The 23,924-nt window shown below is 35.5% G+C and overlaps 1 protein-coding gene across 1 annotated transcript in view; it reads right to left on the bottom strand.

The window, feature by feature from the left end:
• Positions 1-15,120: 15,120 nt before the first annotated feature.
• Positions 15,121-23,924, bottom strand: part of LOC138710545 (ribosomal protein S6 kinase alpha-5-like) — a 308,053-nt gene continuing 299,249 nt past the window's right edge. The window contains exons 14-17 of the mRNA XM_069841517.1: positions 23,550-23,700; positions 21,850-22,064; positions 19,293-19,398; positions 15,121-16,216 (exon numbers count right to left, since the gene is read on the bottom strand). Coding sequence (XP_069697618.1) covers positions 15,486-16,216; positions 19,293-19,398; positions 21,850-22,064; positions 23,550-23,700 — 1,203 coding nt within the window. The 3' untranslated portion in view covers positions 15,121-15,485. The remainder of the gene's footprint in view (positions 16,217-19,292; positions 19,399-21,849; positions 22,065-23,549; positions 23,701-23,924) is intronic.

The following is a 23,924-nucleotide window of genomic DNA, read 5'->3' as shown; positions in this document are numbered from 1 at the left end:
TTTTTTAGTTTTTTTAATAAATTGATAAAACATACATTTTATGAGCAGTTACAGAGACGCAATTATGCACTGCATTCCTGTCACTTGATTTTTATCAGTATAAAAATCACAAATCTTTACTTTTTTCGAGAAGTCTTTGGCTTAGAGATCTTCCTCTTCTTTTATTAATTTTGTCTCTAGATGATTTCTTGTGAATTTGATTTTTAAGTGTTTGTATTAGTTGCACACTGTGTTCAAATATGGCATTCAAGGAAAAAAGGAAAATATGTTCAAAAATATTCAAAGCACTTGGAGAAAAACCCATTGTTGAAGGGTAAGTTAATATTTTGTATCGATTTATGTTACACAGTTGATATTTATACCTGGTAATACAAAAAGAATTATTTAATTTCTTTTCCATATATATATATATATATATATATATATATATATATATATATATATATATATATGAAAATGCTTTATAAAATAAATTGATAGGCCTAAGAATAGTAATAAAAAAAATACATTATTTTACTTACTTACTTATTGGCTTTTAAGGAACCCGGAGGTTCATTGCCGCGCTCACATAAGCCCACCATTGGTCCCTATCATGAGCAAGATTAATCCATTCTCTGTCATCATATCCCACCTCCCTCAAATCCATTTTAATATTATCTTCCCATCTATGTCTCGGCCTCCCCAAAGGTCTTTTCCCCTCCGGCCTCCCAACTAACACTCTATATGTATTTCTGTATTTGCCCATACGTGTTACATGCCCTGCCCATCTCAAACGTTTGGATTTAATGTTCCTAATTATGTCAGGTGAAGAATACAATGCGTGCAGTTCTGTGTTGTGTAACTTTCTCCATTCTCCTGCAACTTCATCCCTCTTAGCCCCAAGTATTTTCCTAAGCACCTTATTCTCAAACACCCTTAATCTCTGTTCCTCTCTAAAAGTGAAAGTCCAAGTTTCACAACCATACAGAACAACTGGTAATATAACTGTTTTATAAATTCTAACTTTCAGATTTTTCGACAGCAGACTGGATGATAAAAGTTTCTGAACCAAATAATAACAGGCATTTACCATATTTATTCTGTGTTTAATTTCCTCCCAAGTATCATTTATATTTGTTACTGTTGCTCCCAGATATTTGAACTTCTCCACCTCTTCAAAAGATAAATTTCCAATTTTTATATTTCCATTTCGTACAATATTCTCGTCACGAGACATAATCATATACTTTGTCTTTTCGGGATTTAAAAGTCATGTTGAATGTCAGATAAGTTTTGTAAAATTATATTAAATCAATATTTTTTTCAGTCAATCACTTATCATTTATCAATGACAGAAAAGATTCTGTTACATTGAAAAGTACAATTGGTAAAAATTATCACGAATATTTTCGACCTACACAGAGGTCATCTTCAGGTGATATTTTGACAAACAATACTTGAATACTAGGTGAATATTTAAATACATTTAAACACTTGTAATAACCATGTGTGCTTGACATGAAATTAGTGAAATGACATACATAATATTAAATGACATATAGAATAAAATCTTCCATTGGTCATAATTGTGATACAATGTTAGAGCACATGCAATGTGTTTAAAATATAGAATTAAATTAATTTAAAATTGTTCATAAAATTGTTGACTAAAACTGTTCAGTATGATGTTGGAAGACTATGAAGAGAAATGTGGGGAATTCTCAGTCTAATTCGCCGTGGTGAGAGGCGTTTTGTAAATGATGTATTTAGAGAATTTCCAGATGATGAGGCCCACTCATCCCGGCTTTACAAGACAGACTCTCGGGATTTACTTCCAAACCTATCTCTTTACTTGCTTCCAGTAAAATTCCCGTGTTTTCCCTAATCGTTTGTGGATTTTCTCCTAACATATTCACGTCAACTGCATAGACAAGCAGCTGATGTAACCCGTTCAATTCCAAACCCTCTCTGTTATCCTGGACTTTCCTAATGGCATACTCTAGAGCAAAGTTAAAAAGTAAAGGTGATAGTGCATCTCCTTGCTTTAGCCCACAGTGAATTGGAAACGCATCTGACAGAAACTGACCTATATGAACTCTGCTGTACGTTTCACTGAGACACATTTTAATTAATCGAACTAGTTTCTTGGGAATACCAAATTCAATAAGAATACCATATGAAACTTCTCTCTTAACCGAGTCATAAGCCTTTTTGAATTCTATGAATAACTGATACACTGTACCCTTATACTCCCATACATTATTTTGAATTATTTAATTTAATTTCTTTGGGTTTCTCATAATTCATCCTCGCACATTATGAACTGGTTGGTTCCTTATCCATCAGGACAACGTGTTGCATTTTGCAAGCAGACCTATTACCACAGTAGACCTACACTGAAAGTCCGTAACACTTGCACCTTGCTGAGTGCGGACTTTTACTCGAGCAAGCAGACAAATTAGTTTCAAACTAGAAATGTTATTCATAGTTGACGTGACTGGCAATTGTTGCGCTTAATATTTAATATATCAAATCTAATTAAGAAAACATAGATGTAGCATAGAATATAAAAGAAATGAAAATCAGTTGTATCAAAAGCATAAATTTGGATTGGGGAAATTATTTAACGGCATTTTACTGTGGACACTACTGTTCTGTAAGCCATGACTTAAGACAAGGAGAACACGTGTGCAATGCGAGTGACAGGCAGAAGAAAAGCGTCATAATATAATATGAGTAGTAGAGGGAAAGTGAGAAAACATACTTACAAGATACCATACCGGCCGAAGATAACATGATGTTCCTTGTTCAATTACACAACACAGTAGTTTTACTGTAATTAATTTTAAAAATAAATTCTAATGACATAGTTTAGAAAAATACCCCTCTAAAATTTATCTTTACCCTGAAAATCCCCCAAACATTTCTATCCCCCCAAATATCCCCCTGGAAAAGTATTTTCCCCCCAAATTTGGGTGAAAACCCCCAAGTTGGCAACAATGATAGATATAGGTATAGGGGAACAACTTACAAAGCTCCGTTGATCTACGCATGCGTCAATCTTAAAGAGTGACACAATATACAGAGTGTACATAAAAGAATATAGTGATTTTAAACGTGTTTAACTATGACAATAACAAAATTCATGTTAGCCTAAATGAAAGAGTAACATAGCCAGTTTACATTATAAGTTCATAAGTATTCAATGTGAGCCCCATTTGTTACATGACACACGTCTAACCTGTAGGCTAATTCCTCCCATTCTTTAAGGGGGAACTATAGGGAACATGAAATTTTCTCCACTTTTTAAGGTAGACCTTCCATTTTTGGTACACATATGTATCATATCAATGTAAGAGTAATTACTGCCAAAGTTTCATTTCCATCATGCCCTTATTTTTCGAGTTATTGAATTTTTAAGAAAATATAAATGCAAATTTGAAAATCCTACTCCTCATGCAAATTTCCTTCAATCTGTTTGAAAACTTTGATATGGCACCACTGCTGTATTAAGAAGAGAACTGTGCATAGATTTTATGAAGATAAAATCGCAATAAGGAGAAAAAAAAATATTTTGTAACTTAACTGTCACATTTCTTTAAATGATTTTGTTGATGCCACACATATATTTTTTTGTCAAAATCTAGAAATTTAGAAGGAAAATCGATGCATAACTTTATTTAGTATGGTATAGTGACTATACAGAAAAAAATTAGCTTCATAGCTATAAAACTGTAGAATCCTTAGCAATTTTAATGAAGAGAAATGCATAAATTTACATAAGTTAACAGAGAAAAACGACTTTGAAGTTTGGCATGCAAAAAATTATTTCAAACTGTTATAAAAACCTTATATGAAGTTTCCAGCCATATATGTGGGTCCTTCCTTGTTCCTTGCTGCCTCCTCTGCTCTAATTTTAGCAAGTTTCACTGTTTGTCGATAATGCCGGAATTTTTTCACTGCCCGAAGTCTAGCGCTGTTTACACGATGAGAGTCCCTCCGTATTCCAAGTCTCTATGTTTGGTGACCAGGTGAAAGTCCTGCAGCTCTCTGAGTCTCAATTACTGTTGTTGTAGTCCCTGCATTGAAAACACTGACTGCTTGCCCAACAGCAATGATAACACGGCGTTTTGAAACGGGACTGTCTTTCATACTGTGAAGACTTTCATTAGCGTTTTGTGTCCTACATTCTAAACATCTTTGCAACAAACTATCTGCTGCCAGTCTCTGATGTACTGGAAGTATCTTAGTAAGATATGCTTCCTGCAGGGGTATCCCAACGTGATCTTTATGGGGTCGTGGCTGCAAACCCTTAGCAATGGTCCTGTTGTAGAAACACCAGGAATCGTCACCTCTGGGGCATTTCATATGTTGGGGCTGCTGATCAGTAGAAATGCTATGATAGTGTGTTGCAAAGATAGCTGTTTTCATAGAATGTAGGTCTCCTTTACTGTCCAGAATAGCCTTCTGGTAATATCGGGTCAATTTTGATATTATGGAAAGCTTGATGAGCCATGACCATGACCAACTATGGCAATTCCTTTTGCTCTCCACTCAGTGACAGTGTTCTGCAAAGCTGTATCTAGTCTTTTACCCACATGATTGACACACTCTTCCTTGCTAATTTTTTTTAGTTGGTTATTTAACGACGCTGTCTCAACTACGAGGTTATTTAGCATCAATGAGATTGGTGATAGCGGGATGGTATTTGGCGAGATGAGGCGAAGGATTCGCCATAGATTGCCTGACATTCACCTTACGGTTGGGGAAAACCTCGGAAAAAACCCAACCAGGTAATCAGCCCAAGCGGGGATCGAACTCGCGCCCGAGCGCAACTTCAGACCAGCAGGCAAGCGCCTTAACCGACTGAGCCACACCAGTGGCTCTTTGCTAATGCAGACATCTTTACCATATGCATTTGCTTCACATAGCTTTTTGAATGTGGCAGAATCACCATCGGAGAGAAGAGTTGTGTATTTTAGCCCAAATTGCTCTGAACGTTTCCAATGTACAAGTGCTGCAATCAGTTCACTATAAGCATCCCGGATTTTATTTATCGCACAATTCAAAACACTATTAACAGTAGGCCTACTTTCAGTTGCTACCTTCATGGCATGATTATTGAAAGAGCAGTGATTCATAGTTCGCATATTCATTATCATTGCAAAATCCTGAAGCCCAGTATAATCCTTCCCAATTTTTATAAATGCGTGACTGATTCTCTGATTTATGTCATAAGAAGTATTCTTGGGTCCCGCGCCGGGCGTCGTGGTCTAAAGCATCTCGCCTAGGACTCGCGTTACGGAATGCGCGCTGGTTTGAATCCTCGTGGGGGAAGAAATTTTCTCATGAAATTTCGCCCAGTGTATGGGACTGGTCCCCACCCAGCATTGTGATGCACTTGGGGAGCTACGATAGGTACAGGCCAATTACTTTATGGTGACAGCTCTGGCCTGGCGACACAGTGGTTTGGGCGAGTTCACTGCTTGTTCGAAGGGGTGTTCATTTTAGTCTTCCCCTGGCTGCGCTAGCAGTCACATCTCGGGAGCATTAGTGTGGGCGTGCAGTCGCGCTAAGGACTTACTACACCACCACTGTCTTGTATATTGCAATTTAGTGTTTGTTACGTACATTTCATTTAGTTACTTAAATAATTCTAGTGCTTCTGTTTTGTATTGTTTAGTGTGTAGTATTTATTGTCTAGATTCACTGCTATTTTCTGTTTGTGAAAATGCTGCCTGTTAGAAGTAAACTGAAAGGTCGGGTATTGCATTCGCAGTCACGAGAAGTCGTGAGCAACGTGTAGCGCTTTATGAAGATAGCGTCAGAAGAAAAAACGTAATAAATGTTGGAAAACTTGTAGCAGAGTTTACCGCTGTGTCTGAGAGCTGTGTTAGCCAAATAATACGGGAGACTAAAGACATTGATATAATCGGCGCCAAAATCAACTGTGGACAACTTTAATGAAGCTGTCATAAGACAAACCATAGCACGAGTTCTATATTTCACAGAACAGCGGCCCACACTTAAAAATATATATATTATTGAAATTGAAAGACTATCGACTTTCAGGGAGGTATCTCAACTTTGAGGAAAGTTATTATGAAATTAGGATTTTATTAGAAAAAAAACACAAAATAATCGCTAAATTCTGGTGGAGAATCACAGCATTAGGGCCAAAAGTTTGCAGTATTTGAGGAAAATAAAGAAGTACAGGGAAGAAGGCCGCTCCATCTTTTACATAGATGATGATGATATGATGATGATGATGATGATGATGGTGGTGGTGATGATGATGATGATGATGATGATGATGATGATGATGATGATGATGATGATGATGATGATGATGATGGGAAAGGTAACATTGAAGCACTGATGAACATTACCGATATTTCCGCATGAGTATATATCATTGTTAATTAGTGATTAACTGTTAAATATAGAGATTCGATTCCTGCTCATTGTATTTCCACATTAGTGTGTATTAGTGACTATTGTTCCGCACTGCTGCTCATTGTATTTCCACATTAGTGTTTATTAGTGACTATTGTTCCGAGCTGCTGCTCATTGTATTTCCACATTAGTGTTTATTAGTGACTATTGTTCCGGAGTATGAAGTGAACACAGTCACAGGAGCTCAAAATTATGCAGACGCTGCAACGTGAAACTTCATTTCTGATATGACTGTATTTCCCTCCCTCCATTCGCTCCGGCTCGGATCGGTCTCCCTCCCACAGTCGAACCTTCTCCTCTCTCGCGTCGACGAGCTGTCACCATAAAGTAACTGAGCTGTAGCGAAATCCGGGGTTAAACGAGCGTTGAGCGACTTTCGCCGATTTTGGAATAGACACCGACGCACTTAGGTTAGGTTAGGTTAGGCTTTTATTATCCCGTCAAGATGAATGTGAAAGCGATTGAGTGTGATTTTTTGTTTTCTATATTGGCAGTTCAAGTGCGTCGGTGTCTATCCCAAAATCGGCGGAAGTCGCTCAACGCTCGTTTCACCAAATCCGGTTGCAAAAGCCAGCTATAACGGCTATGAGGATCATCATGCTAACCACACGATACCTCCATTCTAGTTGGATGATCGTCCACCTCTGCTTCGGCATGCGGGCGTGAAGTCAGCAGCCGGCCGATCGGTCTAGGCCCTTCACGGGCTGTAGCGCCACGGATTATTATTAAGTGTTTTTGGTGTTACATTCACTACGCTTAGAATTGTATGTACACCCCTTTACGCTAATACAGATAGGCCTACTGCATTTGAGTTCAAGCTTATGAGTAAAACCATAATTAAAATTATCAAGTTCTGTACCAAGAAATTTGCCACCACAGTCATTACATTTCAAATCTAAATCTGATAGCAAAAACACATCTGCTATAATGTATTTACATTGTTCTACATTTACATCATGTGTAGGCCTAATTTTGTAATAATTATTTGCTATATCTAATTGGAGTGTTTTCATGGTCATTATGATAATTAGAATTTAGGCCTACTCCTTCAGGGTTCCTGGAATTATTTATGCCTACATCACTATAATTCTTTTTCCACCTTTTATTAGCTATTTCTACGCAATGTTTTCTTGCCGCTTTCTTCCTAGGCATGTACACATTGAATTTACACTATAACTTATATAGTTTTATAAAAATACTACCTGACTATATTACATTAATTTACGTACACAGAAACTTTATTTACACAAATATTTACAAACTAAGAAAGCTAAATGCGTAATTCACAATTGAAACAAGTATTATACTGTTCATTCGTACAAGAAACACCCATTTCACATTGAATCAAAACAACAACAACATACAATGCGATTTCTAAAACTCATACCAAACAGGTAGATAATTTGTATAAACAAAAGCCGCCCTAAATAAGGGTTCGATAGATCGGCCTACTAATCAATTCATAAAGAATAATAAGTAAACAAAACAATTTTGTGACACTTGGAAAGAAAAAAAAAACACTTTAAAACACGGAAAATTCACAACCGTTCTGAACAATTCAACAAAACACTAACGAAAATAGTGATTCATCTGTTACTGTATGTACCATAGACAAATAACAGACTACTACCGTGGTACTAGGCCTACTATGATTCTGTGCCGATGACTCAGTCACTAGTTATATATTAAAAAAAATGCGCTTCAAATTATTAAAAAAAAAAAATAATAACAAAATATGAGTCAGAACGAAATGTGAACCGGACTACGCCCACCTAGCTGACACTTCAAAAGCGCAATAATTACGTCATTACTAAGGGTTTCAGTCTATACTTTGGGCCTTGAAACTTTGAGAATACTACATAGAGTAGATTATTGGGAACCAATTTCATGATAAATTGAAAAATACACTTTTTTGTCCAAAAATGTCATTTTTCTTATAGGCCTCCCTATCAGCATGTATGGGGTAATGGCAGCAACAGCTTCTCGAATCCTGTCTCAACTCGAGCAGGTTAGCAGGCAATGGGGGCACGTAGACTTGGTCCTTTACAAAACCCCAAAGGAAAAAAATCGCATGGGGTGAGATCCGGTTATCTTGGAGGCCACTGAAGATAAGCCCTGTCATCGGGTGCATGGCTACCAATCCAGCGGTCAGTGACATTCAACCAATCTCGTACAAGTTGATGCCAATATGGATGTGCGCCATCTTGTTTCCAAATGAAGTTATTTGGTTCATCCTGCAGTTGAGTAAAGAGCCATTCTTGGAGCATATCCAGGTACGTAATTCCAGTTATGATAACTTCAACGAAAAAGAACAATCCATAAACCTTTCATTGAGAAAGAGCACAAAACAATAAATTTTGGGGAGTCTCGTTCGGATTGTACGAATTCATGGGGATTTTCAGAGCTTCAGATTCTGACATTGTGCGTGTTAAACCTTTCCACTAAAATGAAATGTTGATCATCACTGAACACAATCAAGCGGTAGAGATGCATATGTAAATGTCTTCTTTAGACCTTCCATACTGTCATCACTGGCATTGCAAGTTCACGACTAGCCTTCCTAATTTACTTTTTAGGACTTCGTAGAAAAGAGTCCCGAATGCGCTGAACATTCTCCTCAGACACTCTTGGTGATCCCACACTTTTATCTTTACACAGACAACCAGTTGTCAGTTGTTGCCAACTGGTTATGCCATCGATGGATGTTGTTGTCATTTGAGGGATCACGATTAAACTGCCTACAAAACGCACGTTGAAATGTTATAACGGATTTACAACTCTCAAAATTCAAAATGCTTTCTGTTGAGGAGCCACCATCTTTGTTATTATCGCTGCCAAGGAAACAAAATAAAGGAAAGCTATCTGCACATGCATACAACTAAAACTGTCTTCCTTCCTCTTTCATTTGAGCATACAAATAACTTTCTATACCTCATCTGAGTAACAATATAACGACTACAAACTGCTATATTCTTTTAAGTACACGGTGGACTATTCACCTCCTCCTTCCTAATTGTCAGCCAATAGTAGCGCATACTGATAGCAGTGATGCGTCAGATGACTTGTCAATCTGTAGCCACAATGGTTCAGATTAATGGAGGGAAACTCCAGATTCCACCTCCAGCACAGCGGTAAGGTTTAGTAACCTCCTACAACGGAGTTCTGCCAGTTGTAGGCTATATATAACATGAGCAAGAACCTCAATCAGAGGTAAAATACGAAGTATTGAAAACAACTGCTGCTGCTGCTGCTGCTACTGCTATTGCTACTACTACTACTACTACTACTACTACTACTACTACTACTAATAATAATAATAATAATAATAATAATAATAATAATAATAATAATAATAATAATATGATACATTTTTCTCTCTTTTATGGAGGAGGGACCTCAAGACTTACACTGCAGCCTGAGGCTTACTGTGCTTACTACTCCTGTTCTGTAGCTGAACGGCTGTGCTGTTGTATAAGTACAGCACACCGCACTGTGAACTTAACCGATCTATGGTATGAATGATGATTTTATGTGAACTAATGATGGCGAAATGAGTCCGAGGTCCAACAGCGAAAGTTACCCAGCAATTCTGCTTCAAATGGTTGAGGAAAAACTTCGGAAAAAATCCCAACCAGGATTTGAACCTGGGCCTGCTCGTTCCATGTTCAGATGTGCTAGCCATTACTCCACAGCAGTGGACTTACGATATATTATATTACGTGGCATTTAACTTCTTATGTACCCACTCCTTAGTTCGAATTGATAAATATTTATAAAAGAGAAGGGTTTCTCGTTCACATACAAACTCATATGGTTTTTTAAGTATTTATATGAATTATAACATATACCGGTATTAGGTTTTAAAATTTTTTTGTAATCTTATGTAATATTATTGTTGTTGTTGTTATTATTATTATTATTATTATTGTAATTATTATTATTATTATTATTATTATTATTATTATTATTATTATTATTATTATTATTGCTGCTGTTCGTCTGTTTTAATAACTGTGGTACCTGTCTTGGTATTTCGAATTTCTGGTACGATGATAACTGCTTCTACCGCTATCCTGCTTTTTGACTTAATAGATACTAAGATAATTCACAAATTAATTACAAAATTATACTACAAAAACAACCCTTAGAAATGTTTAAAAACAAATCAAGAAAAAATTAAACCCTAAAAAGATTTTCATTGTAATGATATGTACATACAACAATATTGGTGCCTAAGATGTTGATAAAATGTCAATAAAAAAAAAGCAGTAGCTGTCACTGCTGTAACAGCCAATCTGATACCTAAAGTAAAAAAATAATAAATTGTTGGAAAATTATATATCATTTGATGAAGCTTAAGAAAAGGATGGGTTTTCCAGTAATTGGTACTGGCACACTGTGGATTATCTGATAATGAAGCTGCTGATCGTGTTGCCAAGAAAGGAAAACCTTATAAAACTCCATGTGAACTTTCTCATTTTCAAAAGCTGAAAGATTAATCAAGTCAAAGTATCAAGATATATCATATCACTTCTACAACATTTCAAGTAATAAAAGATGGGAATATCTCAATGTACAACAAAATATAATTCATGAATATTCCAAGGAAAAGTGCAGTTGCATCCTCTTCATTTATTCACAGGGCATAACTGTTTGTTGTGTCAAAACTCTTGAACAAAATTGGGTTTCTTCACCACTTTGTCCATTGTGCAATCTTTGGGAAGAAACGGATCAGAATCATCTTCAGTTATGTCCAGCCCTTTCCTCTAGACCAGTGATGTCAACGAGAGCACAAACGTGCTCATAGCCCGTATGCGCTGATCAGAGCACGTAAGGCACGCAGGAACAAGTCACTGGTGAACACAAGGGTTGTACATTACACATTGAGGAAGAAGTCATTCAGTAAGTTTCAGACCGACTAGCCTCTTAACATCTTGTGTAAGTGAAAGATGAGGTTGGTTTGTGGAAATTATTTAGTTATAAAGACAAGCAGTGTCGAACGCCTGAAATTATTAGTTCATCTACAGAATGATATAATATTCAAATTAGTTTGTTTTTATTGATATTAAATAGTAGTAAATGTATGTAAAGATATATTGTAGAGCTTCTTCCTCACAGCATTGTATTTATGTTTACAGAATAAAGTACAAACAAAAGTATGTGCTGCTAAAGGCGTAAATTCGTTAAATGTCAGTTACGAGTTGTGTCTATAAATTGTCCAGATTTTCGTACATAAATTCTCAGTTTAACGATGTTTCTTACTATTACGAAATTGTTCTGTCCAGATATTTTGAATTACGTGAATATTTATCAGAATTCATAATAGAAAAACAGAGACAGTCCAGAACTAGTTGACTCCACATGGATCGAGGAACTTAACTTTCTCAAGGATATATATTACAGCATCTGAACGTTTTGAATTTGAGATCGCAAGGAAAGAATCAATTAATTTGTGTCGACAGATATTATTAAAAGCTTTCAGATGAAGATTTTATTGTGGATGTCACAGATCTCTCAACGCCTGCAGTGATTGATCTCCTGTTCAACAGTGTAAAATACTGCAATGGTTTAAAAAATCTCTGGGAAGAGTTCCATAGACGATTTAAAGATATTGACCTACTCCAGCTCAAGTTGGATTTGTGTCGGCAAAAAAAAAAAAAAAAAAAAAAAAAACTTCTGAATTACGCGAGAAGTCAGGAATTTAAATTTGTTTCTAGAAGTGTCATGATGCTCAGATAAGTAGTACATGATTATGTAACAGTTAATAACAATAATTAGGCTAATTATAGGCCTCATTATGTAAACCTGCTTAAGTTAAAGAGAAGCTATGTTTATTATTTGTTATATCCTACTACTGTATAATTAATTGCATTTATTAGAGAGGTACATGCTGCAAAATATGCTTTTATTTCTTGTTTTCTTGTATGAGTGTAACACATTATCTATTACTTTAGAGCAGTTTAATTCATCTTGGAGTGATAGGCCAATAGAGTTCATTTTGCTCACCCCTTCTTGTTCACCGCTACTTCTTGTAGAACAGATTCATTGGAACCCGAAAGCGCTTGGGAGCACGTAGCGTCTTTCGCGTGCTCTGACCTTGACATCCCTGGTCTAGACCCACTGTGTGTGAGAAATATTGGAGAGCAAGAGTGTTAATGGCTTTATTGCCAAGAACTCATCTTACTAAAGAAAACCATGGACAAAGTTACCAGACAGTATCTGCCTGTCTCTGCTTACACCTTACTTAACCTAGGATTTTAGAGCTCAGATGTTAACACAGGATGTAAAGGTACCAGAATAGATAAGATACAGGTATATGTATGAATTATATATAACATTTTATTTTAAATCCCAACATCTATCTTATATACATAACATTTTAAAGTCAAACTTGAATCCATATATTATTCTATATTATATTATACTATTTTTGGAAACAATAATAAATACCACTGAGAGACAGATGGGGAAGTCGACCTGCCCTCACACTGTACTTGGGAGGAGTCGGTTGCAATGACCCTAACCAATGACAAGCAAATCTATAATGCATCCCTGGCTCAGTCACACAATTAATTTAAATTTCAATCATATTTATAAAATACTTTTCTCATATTTATCCACAAACGTCTTATGATGCGATTTGCATTCACTCTTAATCACAGATGAGACATGAAAAATATTAAGGCAAACCATTAGTATGGATATTCAGTCACAGCTGTCGATCTGTGCTGTCACATTACATTAATCCTGGCTACTTAGGATGAGATTTAAAAAAATATTGCTTTATCACAATTGCGTACTCTCTCAGACGATTCCCATGAAGGCATCACATGAGGATAATTGACTCACTTCACGTGGTGACTATTGTCACAGTCCATTACTGTAATGGCTGCCACTAATGATGATGTATCCTGAGATACATCTGGAGTATCGAGATGTCTCACTCAACCTCTCCTCCTAAACGCACACTCACACTGGTATGTAACTTTTGCATATCCAGGCTACTGCCTGATAAGGCCACCCTGGTTAAAGCCATCGCTACCTACAGTAGCAGACTTCTAAGCTCTAACTTGAAAATACTATTGTGTTATATTTTTCACGATACCTTTCACTGGTTCCAAAACAGGCTGCTCATAATTGATGGAGTCCAATTGCAACCACAGGAATATGCGTTAATACTCGCCATCAAAAACTGTCAATAGTTTCACAATGGCAATGTCATTATATAATTAAAAACACAAAACAGACTTCCAAAAGTACAAGCAGTTCTGTGAATATCCGATGTAATTTCAAGTGTAGAGAAATGTGTTTTTACTGTGCATAAATCTGCTTCATACTTAAAAACTGAAATAACTGAAAACAATTATTTCTATTCCTTCTGACTTGCAGCTCGTCAACTTTATGAGAATACATTGTCTGAATTATCATTACCTGCACTCAGTAAAACCACATTTCTCTAGAAATCAGAACGGTACAAAATAGATAGACTAACCAGACAAAACAGCCGTTCTGTTCTGTTGAAAATCATCACTAACTAACACACATTAACTGCCATGGGGAAAAGAACTCACGTCGTGCTGTCAGTAAAATAACTACTACTCTTTCATAATATGTTTGCAATGGTATTAGAATATTCCTTGCCCTGAGCCAAGTTGTTCTAACAAAGCTGACAAATATAACAAACATATAATCAAACAAAATATATATATTCTAATAAATTATGTCCTATGTGGCTGATAGGAATAATAATAGCTACAATAAAAAATCAGAATGTTTAAATTTTATCAATATATAAATAAAGTACAGTCCCTAAAATTTCCCAAAAGTTTTGCTGTGCTTAAAAAAAAAAAAAGATTAAGAAATAAAATTCGAAAGCTTGACCATATGTAGTAACATATATGTAACTCATAGCTAACGTAAAAAAATCAAACGGTAACCTCACTTTTGATAGCGCCATGTTTTCATTGTATATTTACAATTATGTACCTGGAATTATGTTAAGAAGCAATGAATTTCAGTAATAACTTCTACAGCAGTAGAAAATGCAAAAAATTCATGAGTAAATGAAAGTAAAAAACAAAATCCTTTTTTTTATTAAACTTACGTTGATTTGGAATAAATTCTTTGCTAAAAGCCATATTCCGTACCGTCCTAGTCCTGCCCCCACAGTACTGAGTTCTCATTGTGCGTTTCGACTAGTTTCTTACAAAAAATATATATTATGACATTCAATTAGACTAAAACAGGTACAAAAAGATATCTGTGTGAGTTTCTGTGTGCAGTGACTCAAGACATTACAAAGTCCTCTTTATTTTTAAAAATACTTTCTTCATTAACGGCACAATGATAAAGCACCGCAGTTACCTTCCACTGTCGCACCTGCAAAGCAACAACCGGATTGTCCTTGCACCGCGCCACGCTCAACATCTCTTTAAGTAGAGAGTAACAGAGAATAAATTACTTTGATACAAAAACAAAAAAATAATAATACAATCATATCCCTGTGTTATGACTACTCGTCCGTGACCTGGCTTCAATTTTAGGAATAAAATCCAACTATACATAACATGACACAGTATTTATGTTACAGGAATTATGCCATTACAATGTCATTAACCCTTAAATTGACAAAGTATCCTATAGGATATAACATTTTAATTTATGCTGTAATTGTACTAAAATAATAAAATAAATGGGTACCGGTAGGAATATAAAAATTTAAGCAAAATTACAGAATAATATGCAACAAAAAATATAATATGGACATTGCATTAGTTTTCTTTTCAGCCTGATGCAGTTTAAGAAACAGAGCATGACAGAGAGAGTTCTTCCAATTTAAGGGTTAAGTACATGTAATTTTCATGTACAGATACTCCCATGATTATTGCAGTAACACATTTGATTCTTGTTAAATTAGTACAGAAATCTGTTCTCTGTAACAAACACACAATTTGTCCTCGTATGACATAAATTTACGAACCTTGCATATGATCCAAAGCAGTTCACAATAGCCAAACTTTAATATGTGTTTTGGTTATTAACATAAGAATTCACTCCACGGTAATAGTAGGGATCCGTTTAACTCTCTTTCCTCCTCGATGGTGTCCATGCTGGCGCTGACGCTTCGTATGGTTTTTCTGTCTCTTTGCGGCTTTGCTATCTTCACTATTACTGCCGCTGATGCTGCCATTTCCTCCAGAGCTCGAGCAGGATGAGTCGTCTAACTGTCGTTTCCGCGAGCGGGTTAGAGGTCCTTCCAGCCTGTCATTGGAATGATTATCGATCACAGGCTCGGACAAGCAGTCACTATCACACGATACACGCTCGGCACCTTCCCTCAAGGGGTTCACATTCTGCTCTGCACCGTCGTTTGAAGACAATCTATCGAAACTCGCACCACTTGAGATTCGCTCGGCGACAGTTTCCACCACTTCAACACTTCCCTGACTCGTAACATTGTCGGCAGATTTCACTTCTTCGGGATCGACGGACTTCTTCCGCTTTTTAGATATGGGGGAGAAGACAAAGACCTGCTGCACACTATCAGAGGATTCTCCAGTTCGGTGTTTGAGCACATCGCCGGGGGATCGGGAACAACAGCTAGAGTCGTCTGAAGACAGGCTTGAGAGGTACTCGCGGACTCTAGCTTCTCCGAAGTTGAACACTTTGCTGCTGTCATCCTGGAAACTGTTGACACGCTTGCGTTTCAATGTTCCACCACTCACAGAGGACGTCGATCCAGATGGAGTCACCTTCACTGGCGTTTGGATGGATGAAGTACCTAAATACACACAATGGATTACACATTTATAGCAAATTTACTGTTTAAGATTCTATTTTATTTTTAACATATAAGACATAACAGGGTATTCATATCCCTATAATGACGTGAAATGCTTACGCTGTTCGTGATTGTTGTTATTGTGAGCATGGCTGAGGTTGTAAGGATGTTTGGGATTTGAAATAATATTCTGATATTTCTTCACTATCTCTTTATTATTACATCTATACTTACTTACATGGCTTTTAAGAAATCCGGAGGTTCATTGCCGCCCTCACGTAAGCCCACCACTGGTCCCTATCCTGAGCAAGATTAATCCAGTCTCTACAATCATATCCCACCTTCCTTAAATCCATTTTAATATTATCCTCCCACCTACGTCTCGGCCTCCCCAAAAGTCTTTTTCCCTTCCAGCCACCCAACTAATGCTCTATGTGCATTTCTGGATTCGCCCATATATGCTGTTACTACTACATCTATACTAATAATAAAACTGTAAACTAAATTTTTCTGGTAATTTTCGCTTTTGCAAAAATTACTGCTGTAAACATGTAAAATTAGGTATCCTGAGACCGAAAATCCCATTTTGAAATGTTTGTTTGTATGTCTGTCTGTCTGTCTATGTTATCTTTTCACTTTAACTGAACGGATTTCTATGAAAATTGGTATGTAACATAAGTTCGTACCCACTTAGATTTTAAGCTATGTGGCGTTCAAAATACTTTCTTCAAAAGGGGCGGGGGGCTTATAAGGGGACCTGAAGTAAATAAATATCACGCTTATTATTGATTTTTAGTAGAATGTTATAAAACAGAAGTTGCTTTAAAAAATATTTCCAACAAATTTTGTTCTGTGCAAAATTTTGATTGGACTGATATTTAACGACATATATGATTTTTGAAATAACAATGCTTTTTATGACAGTGCCGCATCAAGACTAATGTAGAGTAATAAAGATAAAACAAATGGCTCTGCATTTATTTAAGACAGCCTTGCACAACAATCGGAAAATACTCATTTGACAACCCTTTTTATATGGATATCATTGTATTCTATGATATTCATACGTGTTTATCTATACTAAATACAGTATACAGAGAGAGTGTTTGTATGAGACAATCTCAGAAACTATTTAACTATTTCATAATTGGAAAGTGTAGTTTCTTTACATGGACATAGATTTTATGTCATTATACAGTAGAAGTTCTGAATGAATCGAGGACTGGGAACAAATGCATCATAAGGCAGACTAAAACAGATCCTTATGCACAGAAAAACCTTTATATACTGTCGAAACTGAAGATGAATAAGCGATATGTAGTTAAATTTTAATGCTATTTGATGTTTGATTTATGTTGCGTTTATTTATGAATGAATGAAAGTCGGAAATGGAATAATTTTACATATACACACGTGGCATATATTAGGCCTAAGTATTAATTATTCAATAAGATACTGAATATTCCTTAATTATATATTTTGGGTGAGCTACGATAATCTAATAATAAAACTGTAACCTAAATTTTTCTAGTAATTTTCGCTTTTACAAAAATTATTGGTATAAACATGTATAATTGGTATAAACATGTGGGGATTAATCGACCAATTTCTATTGTAAGATTAATCGATCAAAAATATTTAATCGAATAATTGAGTCGATTAAAATTAATCGGTTATACTTTATATTAATTATTATTCTGTTAATGCAAATTACGAATAAAAATTCCGACAATATTCGTTTTTCAGAAATTGCTTATTTCAAACACGAAATTACTGTTATTTTGTAACTGCAAAGCAGGTAGCAGGTATATAGCATTGGGGCAAATCTTTGCACAAACACTTCAGAAAGAGAATAAGGTATGATGATAGTGACCTGGCCTACCCCTATTGAAAGTTGAAACACAATGCGAAACCCTTATTAAGTTTGTCAATAATTATGTATTACAGTATTTTAAAACTTTTAAAAAGTCTATCAAAGCTCGATTAATCTATCGAGACCGAAAATCCCACTTTTTTTTTATGTATGTCTATACATTTGTTACCTTTTCACGTGATAATGGCTGAACCGATTTCTACGAAAATTGGTATGTAAACTTGGTTTATAGGCCATATGGCATTAAATTACTTCCTTTAAGAGGAGGTTTATAAGGTGGACTGAAGTAAATTAATCGAAATATCTCTCTTATTATTCATTTTTTAGGATAATATTACATAATAAAAGTTGCTTTAAAATGTTTTTGACAACTTTTATTCGAAGCAAAATTTTTATTTAACGAGATACTGTATACGAGTTTTAAAATAACAGTGCATTTTATATCAGTGACGTCTCAATTGGGCTGATATAATAAAATGAAAAGAAATGACTGTGATTAATTATTTAAAGGAGCCTGATATAATAAAATTCATATTCAGGGGATTATAAAAGAACAGATATATAATATGTTGTACAACATAATATAACAAATTATAAAGCTACAGGCTGTGAAAAACATAAAGCATGACAAGAATTAATGAAAGAAAATAAATAAGAACAGCAAGGTACCACCGAAGTTTCAGGGAGAAAGAAGGAAAAGTTTGAAACTATCAAATAAATAAACCAACTGAGAATTAAAATAAACAATCTTGCCAGAAACGTTTTTTCTTAAACATTTATTAAAACCCCAGGAATTTGGTAAAACTATGTAGGCTATTCTAATGGAAGTTGATTATAACTTGTTATTAAAAAATGCTTAATCCCTTTCGTACCGTAAGTTATTGAGCCATGCTGAGAAAAAACATCTCTTTGTAGCAAGTGCAGCAAAGCATAAGGGTATGGCTAGTTAATTAATAAGTGTAAATGCAAGTCTGTGAAATATTATAATATGTAGCCGAATCAGTACATTCTGTGTCTTATGAACTTCGCTTAATAAGCAAACCCTAGCTTTATCATAATTACAATGGAATTTAGGAGTAAATCTTTAACTTCATTTGCATACAGTGAGGCCAAATTAATAGCAACCTCTCTCGTAATCACAATATAAACTCAAGCAACAGTATCAGCTGACGACCTATATGCCAGATTAAGAGTTTATCTTACCTGAGGAACTGGAGGTAGAAAAGCTACTGGAAGTAGAACAACTGCGAGCATCTGTCGATGACTTTTTCATTCGTCTCCTTTGTGCCAACTTGGCATTCACAACATCCTGAAACAATACATTAATCCTCATAAAATGACACTGTTCAGTTTGCAGCTGTAAAAATATCGAGTGGAAGCAGCTCAACTTTTGAATGCTGTACTACGCAATGACACGAGTACAGCTTGGAGTTCAGAAATGTTTAATATTCTTCTTTGATTGGTAGTGGCAGGTCATAGAGTTTAGTTGTGATGGTGCTTAAATAAAATAAATATTTGGAATTTTTTAATGACAAATCATGTATAGTCAAAGTGATGCACTTACTTTATTTATATAAAATGAAACAAGTAAGTAAAACTGAAGAAAAGTTCTAAGTTATTGTTGTACGTACAATGTAGACCATGGTTGATATTACAGTTGTTGGTTTTGTAACCATAGATATGTGTTTACAGGATTAGGCAGTTTAAAGATAAATTAGTTATAAAGTTGAAAGATGGGACTATACCAGTAGCTAAGCCGCCTAGGTGAGTGCCAATTTCAGTTACACTTAGACTGAAAGCCTAAAAGAGAAACTGGATGATCTAGAAACTATGTGTTATTGAGAAAACTGAAGAATCATTTGAATGGGTTAGCAATCTAGTTGTGATAGAAAAACCATTAAGAATTTGATCTTAATAAAAATATACAAAGATAATATCCCTATAAAAAAGTTTTTCCATATTGTCTGCAAACACATGTCCAGGCAGGAATATAAACTTTACAAGAAGATATTTAAATACCCTCTTATGTCAGATATTTGTTTGTTAACAAGATATTAAATTGTTTTCTCCCTCTCATTCACATACTGTACGAGCTGTTCAACACCATCGATATATTTTAATTTCTACTATTGATGAAGTTCAGTCAAAGTTAGCTGATAATAAGTACTAGGTCTATTATAGTGTGTTGGTTCTTAGAGATGGGTTCTACTAAGTGAGATTGAATCCTGAGTTATCATATAATGACATTAGTGCATATTGATTAATTATATTATGAGAAGTATGATCTCTCTTGAACTACATCTAAGACTACCAGAAAAATTGGCAGGACCATCTTAATAGGATGCCTAGAACACGGATCCCTAAACCCACCATGCAATATCACCCACGTGACAAAAGATCTTTGAGTCGTCCAAGGAAGAAGTGGCTTGTGAACAGCAGTGTTTCGTTCAGGCTGTAACAGTTCTTCAAGGACTAATACGTGGAGGGTTGATGATGATGATGATGATGATGATGATATTATAAGAAGGTACTAACAAAATTTAACTTGAATATTAAATGAAAATAAACACATAAACAATTGAGTGAATAAACAAATAAACAAAAACAAATAAATAAATAAATTTCTACACTACAACTTATTTTTCTTTCATTGATTAATGTTCACGTTAACACTTTGTTTGTTAAAAACGTAAAATTACTTAGTCATACGTTAAAAAGTGTTGAAATTTTAAAAAAGGTATATACCTTCGACAGACGGTCCGTTTCGACGTTATGTCACACAATTACAGTTCAATACCCACACATTATTCGAAGTCATGATACGTCATAACATACGAACAACCAGCCCCCACCATAAGAGCAACACACCCCCACCCCTACTATCGACAAATGCACATCGCAGAATTCAAGATCACCAGTAGTTCAGGAGACACTGAAGAAGATGTGACATAACGTCGAAACGGACCGTCTGTCGAAGGTATATACCTTTTTTAAAATTCTAACACTTTTTAACGTATGACTAAGTTATTTTTTTTTTTTTACTTAGAATGAATGTACTTTTGTTTCGTAGGCTTTGCCTTCGGTGTACCATGGGAGACAAAATACATAGCACTGCATGTTGATGATTAATGGAGCAACAGTGGAATGCCGGTAGGAGAAAACAAAGTACCCTGCAAAAACCCAACACGAAGAACCTTCTTTGTTCACCACAAATTATACTTAAAATCGCCAGAACAAACCCGAATTACCAGTGTGGGAAACTGACACTGACTAATGGCGCCTAGCAACACCATCCCTTTTCAAGTACAGTACCTTGACATGTTACAATATTAAATTAACATGATTTTAGCATGTAAGTATGTACACTTCATCCATCTTCACACTTTCACAATTTTGTAAATTGTTCCACAGTTGTGACATTATTACCTACAAGTCCTACCATGATTGTTATCCACATATTCCCAATAGGGTTGAGATCTGTTGAATTTGCATGACAACTAAGCATCTTGATGAAATTTCCAACGAAATACTATATTACTTTTACAGAAATATGATGGTGGTAAAATAATAATATAATAACGTATATATTTGATGAAGAGAATCGTGAAATGAAAAATATAGAATGTCCGCTATTAAGAACATTCACTACTGAGAAGTTATTTTGGCATAACAGGATATGTAAATCTGCCAGGAAATTTTAAGTTACCCTGTTATAAGAGGTGTAAGTTACTGCAATATGAAGGCTTGTTGTATAACTGACCTGGAGTCTGAAACCTTCTCGGTGAGCTCGGTGGAAAGCATTGAACGTCTGTTTTACACCAATCTCCGCTGACCTGGCCGAGGAGCCAGTCGTCAGCACATCTGGTGTCATGAGCGGAGTTGCAGGGTACAGTTGGACATTGTTTCCCTGCAACCACTCATTGATCATCAGGTCACTCATTCTTAGTCTCTTCTTGGGGTCAACTGTCAGCAGACCTGCAAGGGAAGAGTCATATTAGTAATCAACCATGTTCATTTTTTAGGAAGCTGTACTCTTTAAAAGGCAGAATAGAATGCACAACTACAATAACACGACGTCCTTCAGGGATTAATAATATTTTAGTAACACTGTTTCGTATGGCAATTACTGATTATTATTTAAATGTATAAATCATGCAGAAAAAGTATGAATTTAAATATATATTATTACTTTAAAACAATTGGCAATAAAATACTCATTTCTCTACAGACGTCCACGGTATTACTAAGGCTGGTTACACACTAGACGGAGAAAAGTGTCATGTGAATATAAAAAATATTCGGCCTATGTTCATTTGCACACTATGACAGGATGCTTGGCTACCAAATTATCGAAATACATACATTACACCTTAGTCTTTGTTGCATACACTTGCTGAAAATGTGGTAAATATCTTCTTACTGTGTTAGTGTGTTACGAACCTAAGCATCGCGCATGCATGACACCCAGTATTTAATTTTTCACAGCTGAGCAGCCATGATAAAACATGAAAGACAAACCCGTTTTCGTACTTATTTTGAATGTTTCATTGCCAAAAATAAAATGATGAAACTTCATTTAATAAGAAATGAATGTTATCTTGATCTTTCATGACGTAAATATTACACGTAACACAAATAAGTAACAAATTTAACATCTACATTTTAGCCCATATTATTCTGAAGTTACATCTATAATACTCATTGCAACAGGGTTTATTAGCATTCATATTTTCACATTGACATTTTCCAAATGAATGCCTTCAAAAATCGGAGCCTTAAGTCGGCAAATGAATATAATGTTAACCTTTCCCCCACTGATAGTGCTCCTAAAAGTACTGCCTTCTTTTGCAGCTCTTGATCCAATTAAATTAAGCAAGTACAGATGCTTGAAGTCTGTACAAGACATTCGAATAAAATTTTTTAATCCATCACCGAGTTCTTAATTTTTTTAAACATCCAACAAGTTCGATGCATTATTAATATTTCTGTTCTATATAGGCTAGATTCATTTGCCACTACTGTTTCTGTTTTTTTCTGCAAATAACTCTATCCCGTAACAATAAAGGCAGCACTTGTAACTTCGGTGTCCTACATCTCAACAAGCATGAACAAAATATCGGAACACTTCTAAACCAAACATTTGAAGTGAGCATTTGCCACAGTGATTACTTTGTAATGTAACATTTTCTCACTGCGAGCATTACATTACAGTGCTCGGATCCAATCAGTTGTTGCCTTTGGATTTCGCATGTTGCCTTGAGTACTTAAAGACGTACTTGTCACTTGCCCAATGCAAGGGCTGGGGTTCCTTGTCTAGTGAGAACATCGACGCCTCCCCTCTCACCACTTGCTCTGACACCAGGCAAAAGCATCTTCGTTAAAAACATAATCTGAATGTGTTTAATATTAATCTATCAAATTTGTCTGAAAATACTGGAATTCTTGGTTCGTTCTTCTTACCTTTAGTAACATATTTGGCTTGAGAAGATACGTGGGCCCATGCATCAGCATTGAAATTGAAATCTCCACCCTTGATCCGGGCCATTACAGCTGCTGCACTGTCGTCTCTCGATCGTGCATGGAATGGAGCGCGACCAGACAGCATGGTGTACTGTGAACAACAATTAAATTGAGACAGTTAAAAATACAACTACTGTATCAGGACATAAGAGATAGAAGGCATGTGAATAAAACTTAAGCAATTGCTAGTAGTATGAAGTTTTAGAAATAGCATCTGTGTTTTACCATTCAGCACTATCTTTAACATTTCCCTTTTTTTGAAGTGAATAAAGGTTTTGCTTACAAGCAGAATCTGGAAAATTTCTAGCAGTTCAT

The sequence above is a fragment of the Periplaneta americana genome, chromosome 12 (assembly GCF_040183065.1).
Source record: "Periplaneta americana isolate PAMFEO1 chromosome 12, P.americana_PAMFEO1_priV1, whole genome shotgun sequence".
In the NCBI taxonomy this organism is placed as follows: domain Eukaryota; kingdom Metazoa; phylum Arthropoda; class Insecta; order Blattodea; family Blattidae; genus Periplaneta; species Periplaneta americana.
The sequence above is the reverse complement of the archived record's forward strand: the minus strand, read 5'-3'. Positions and strand labels throughout refer to the sequence as shown.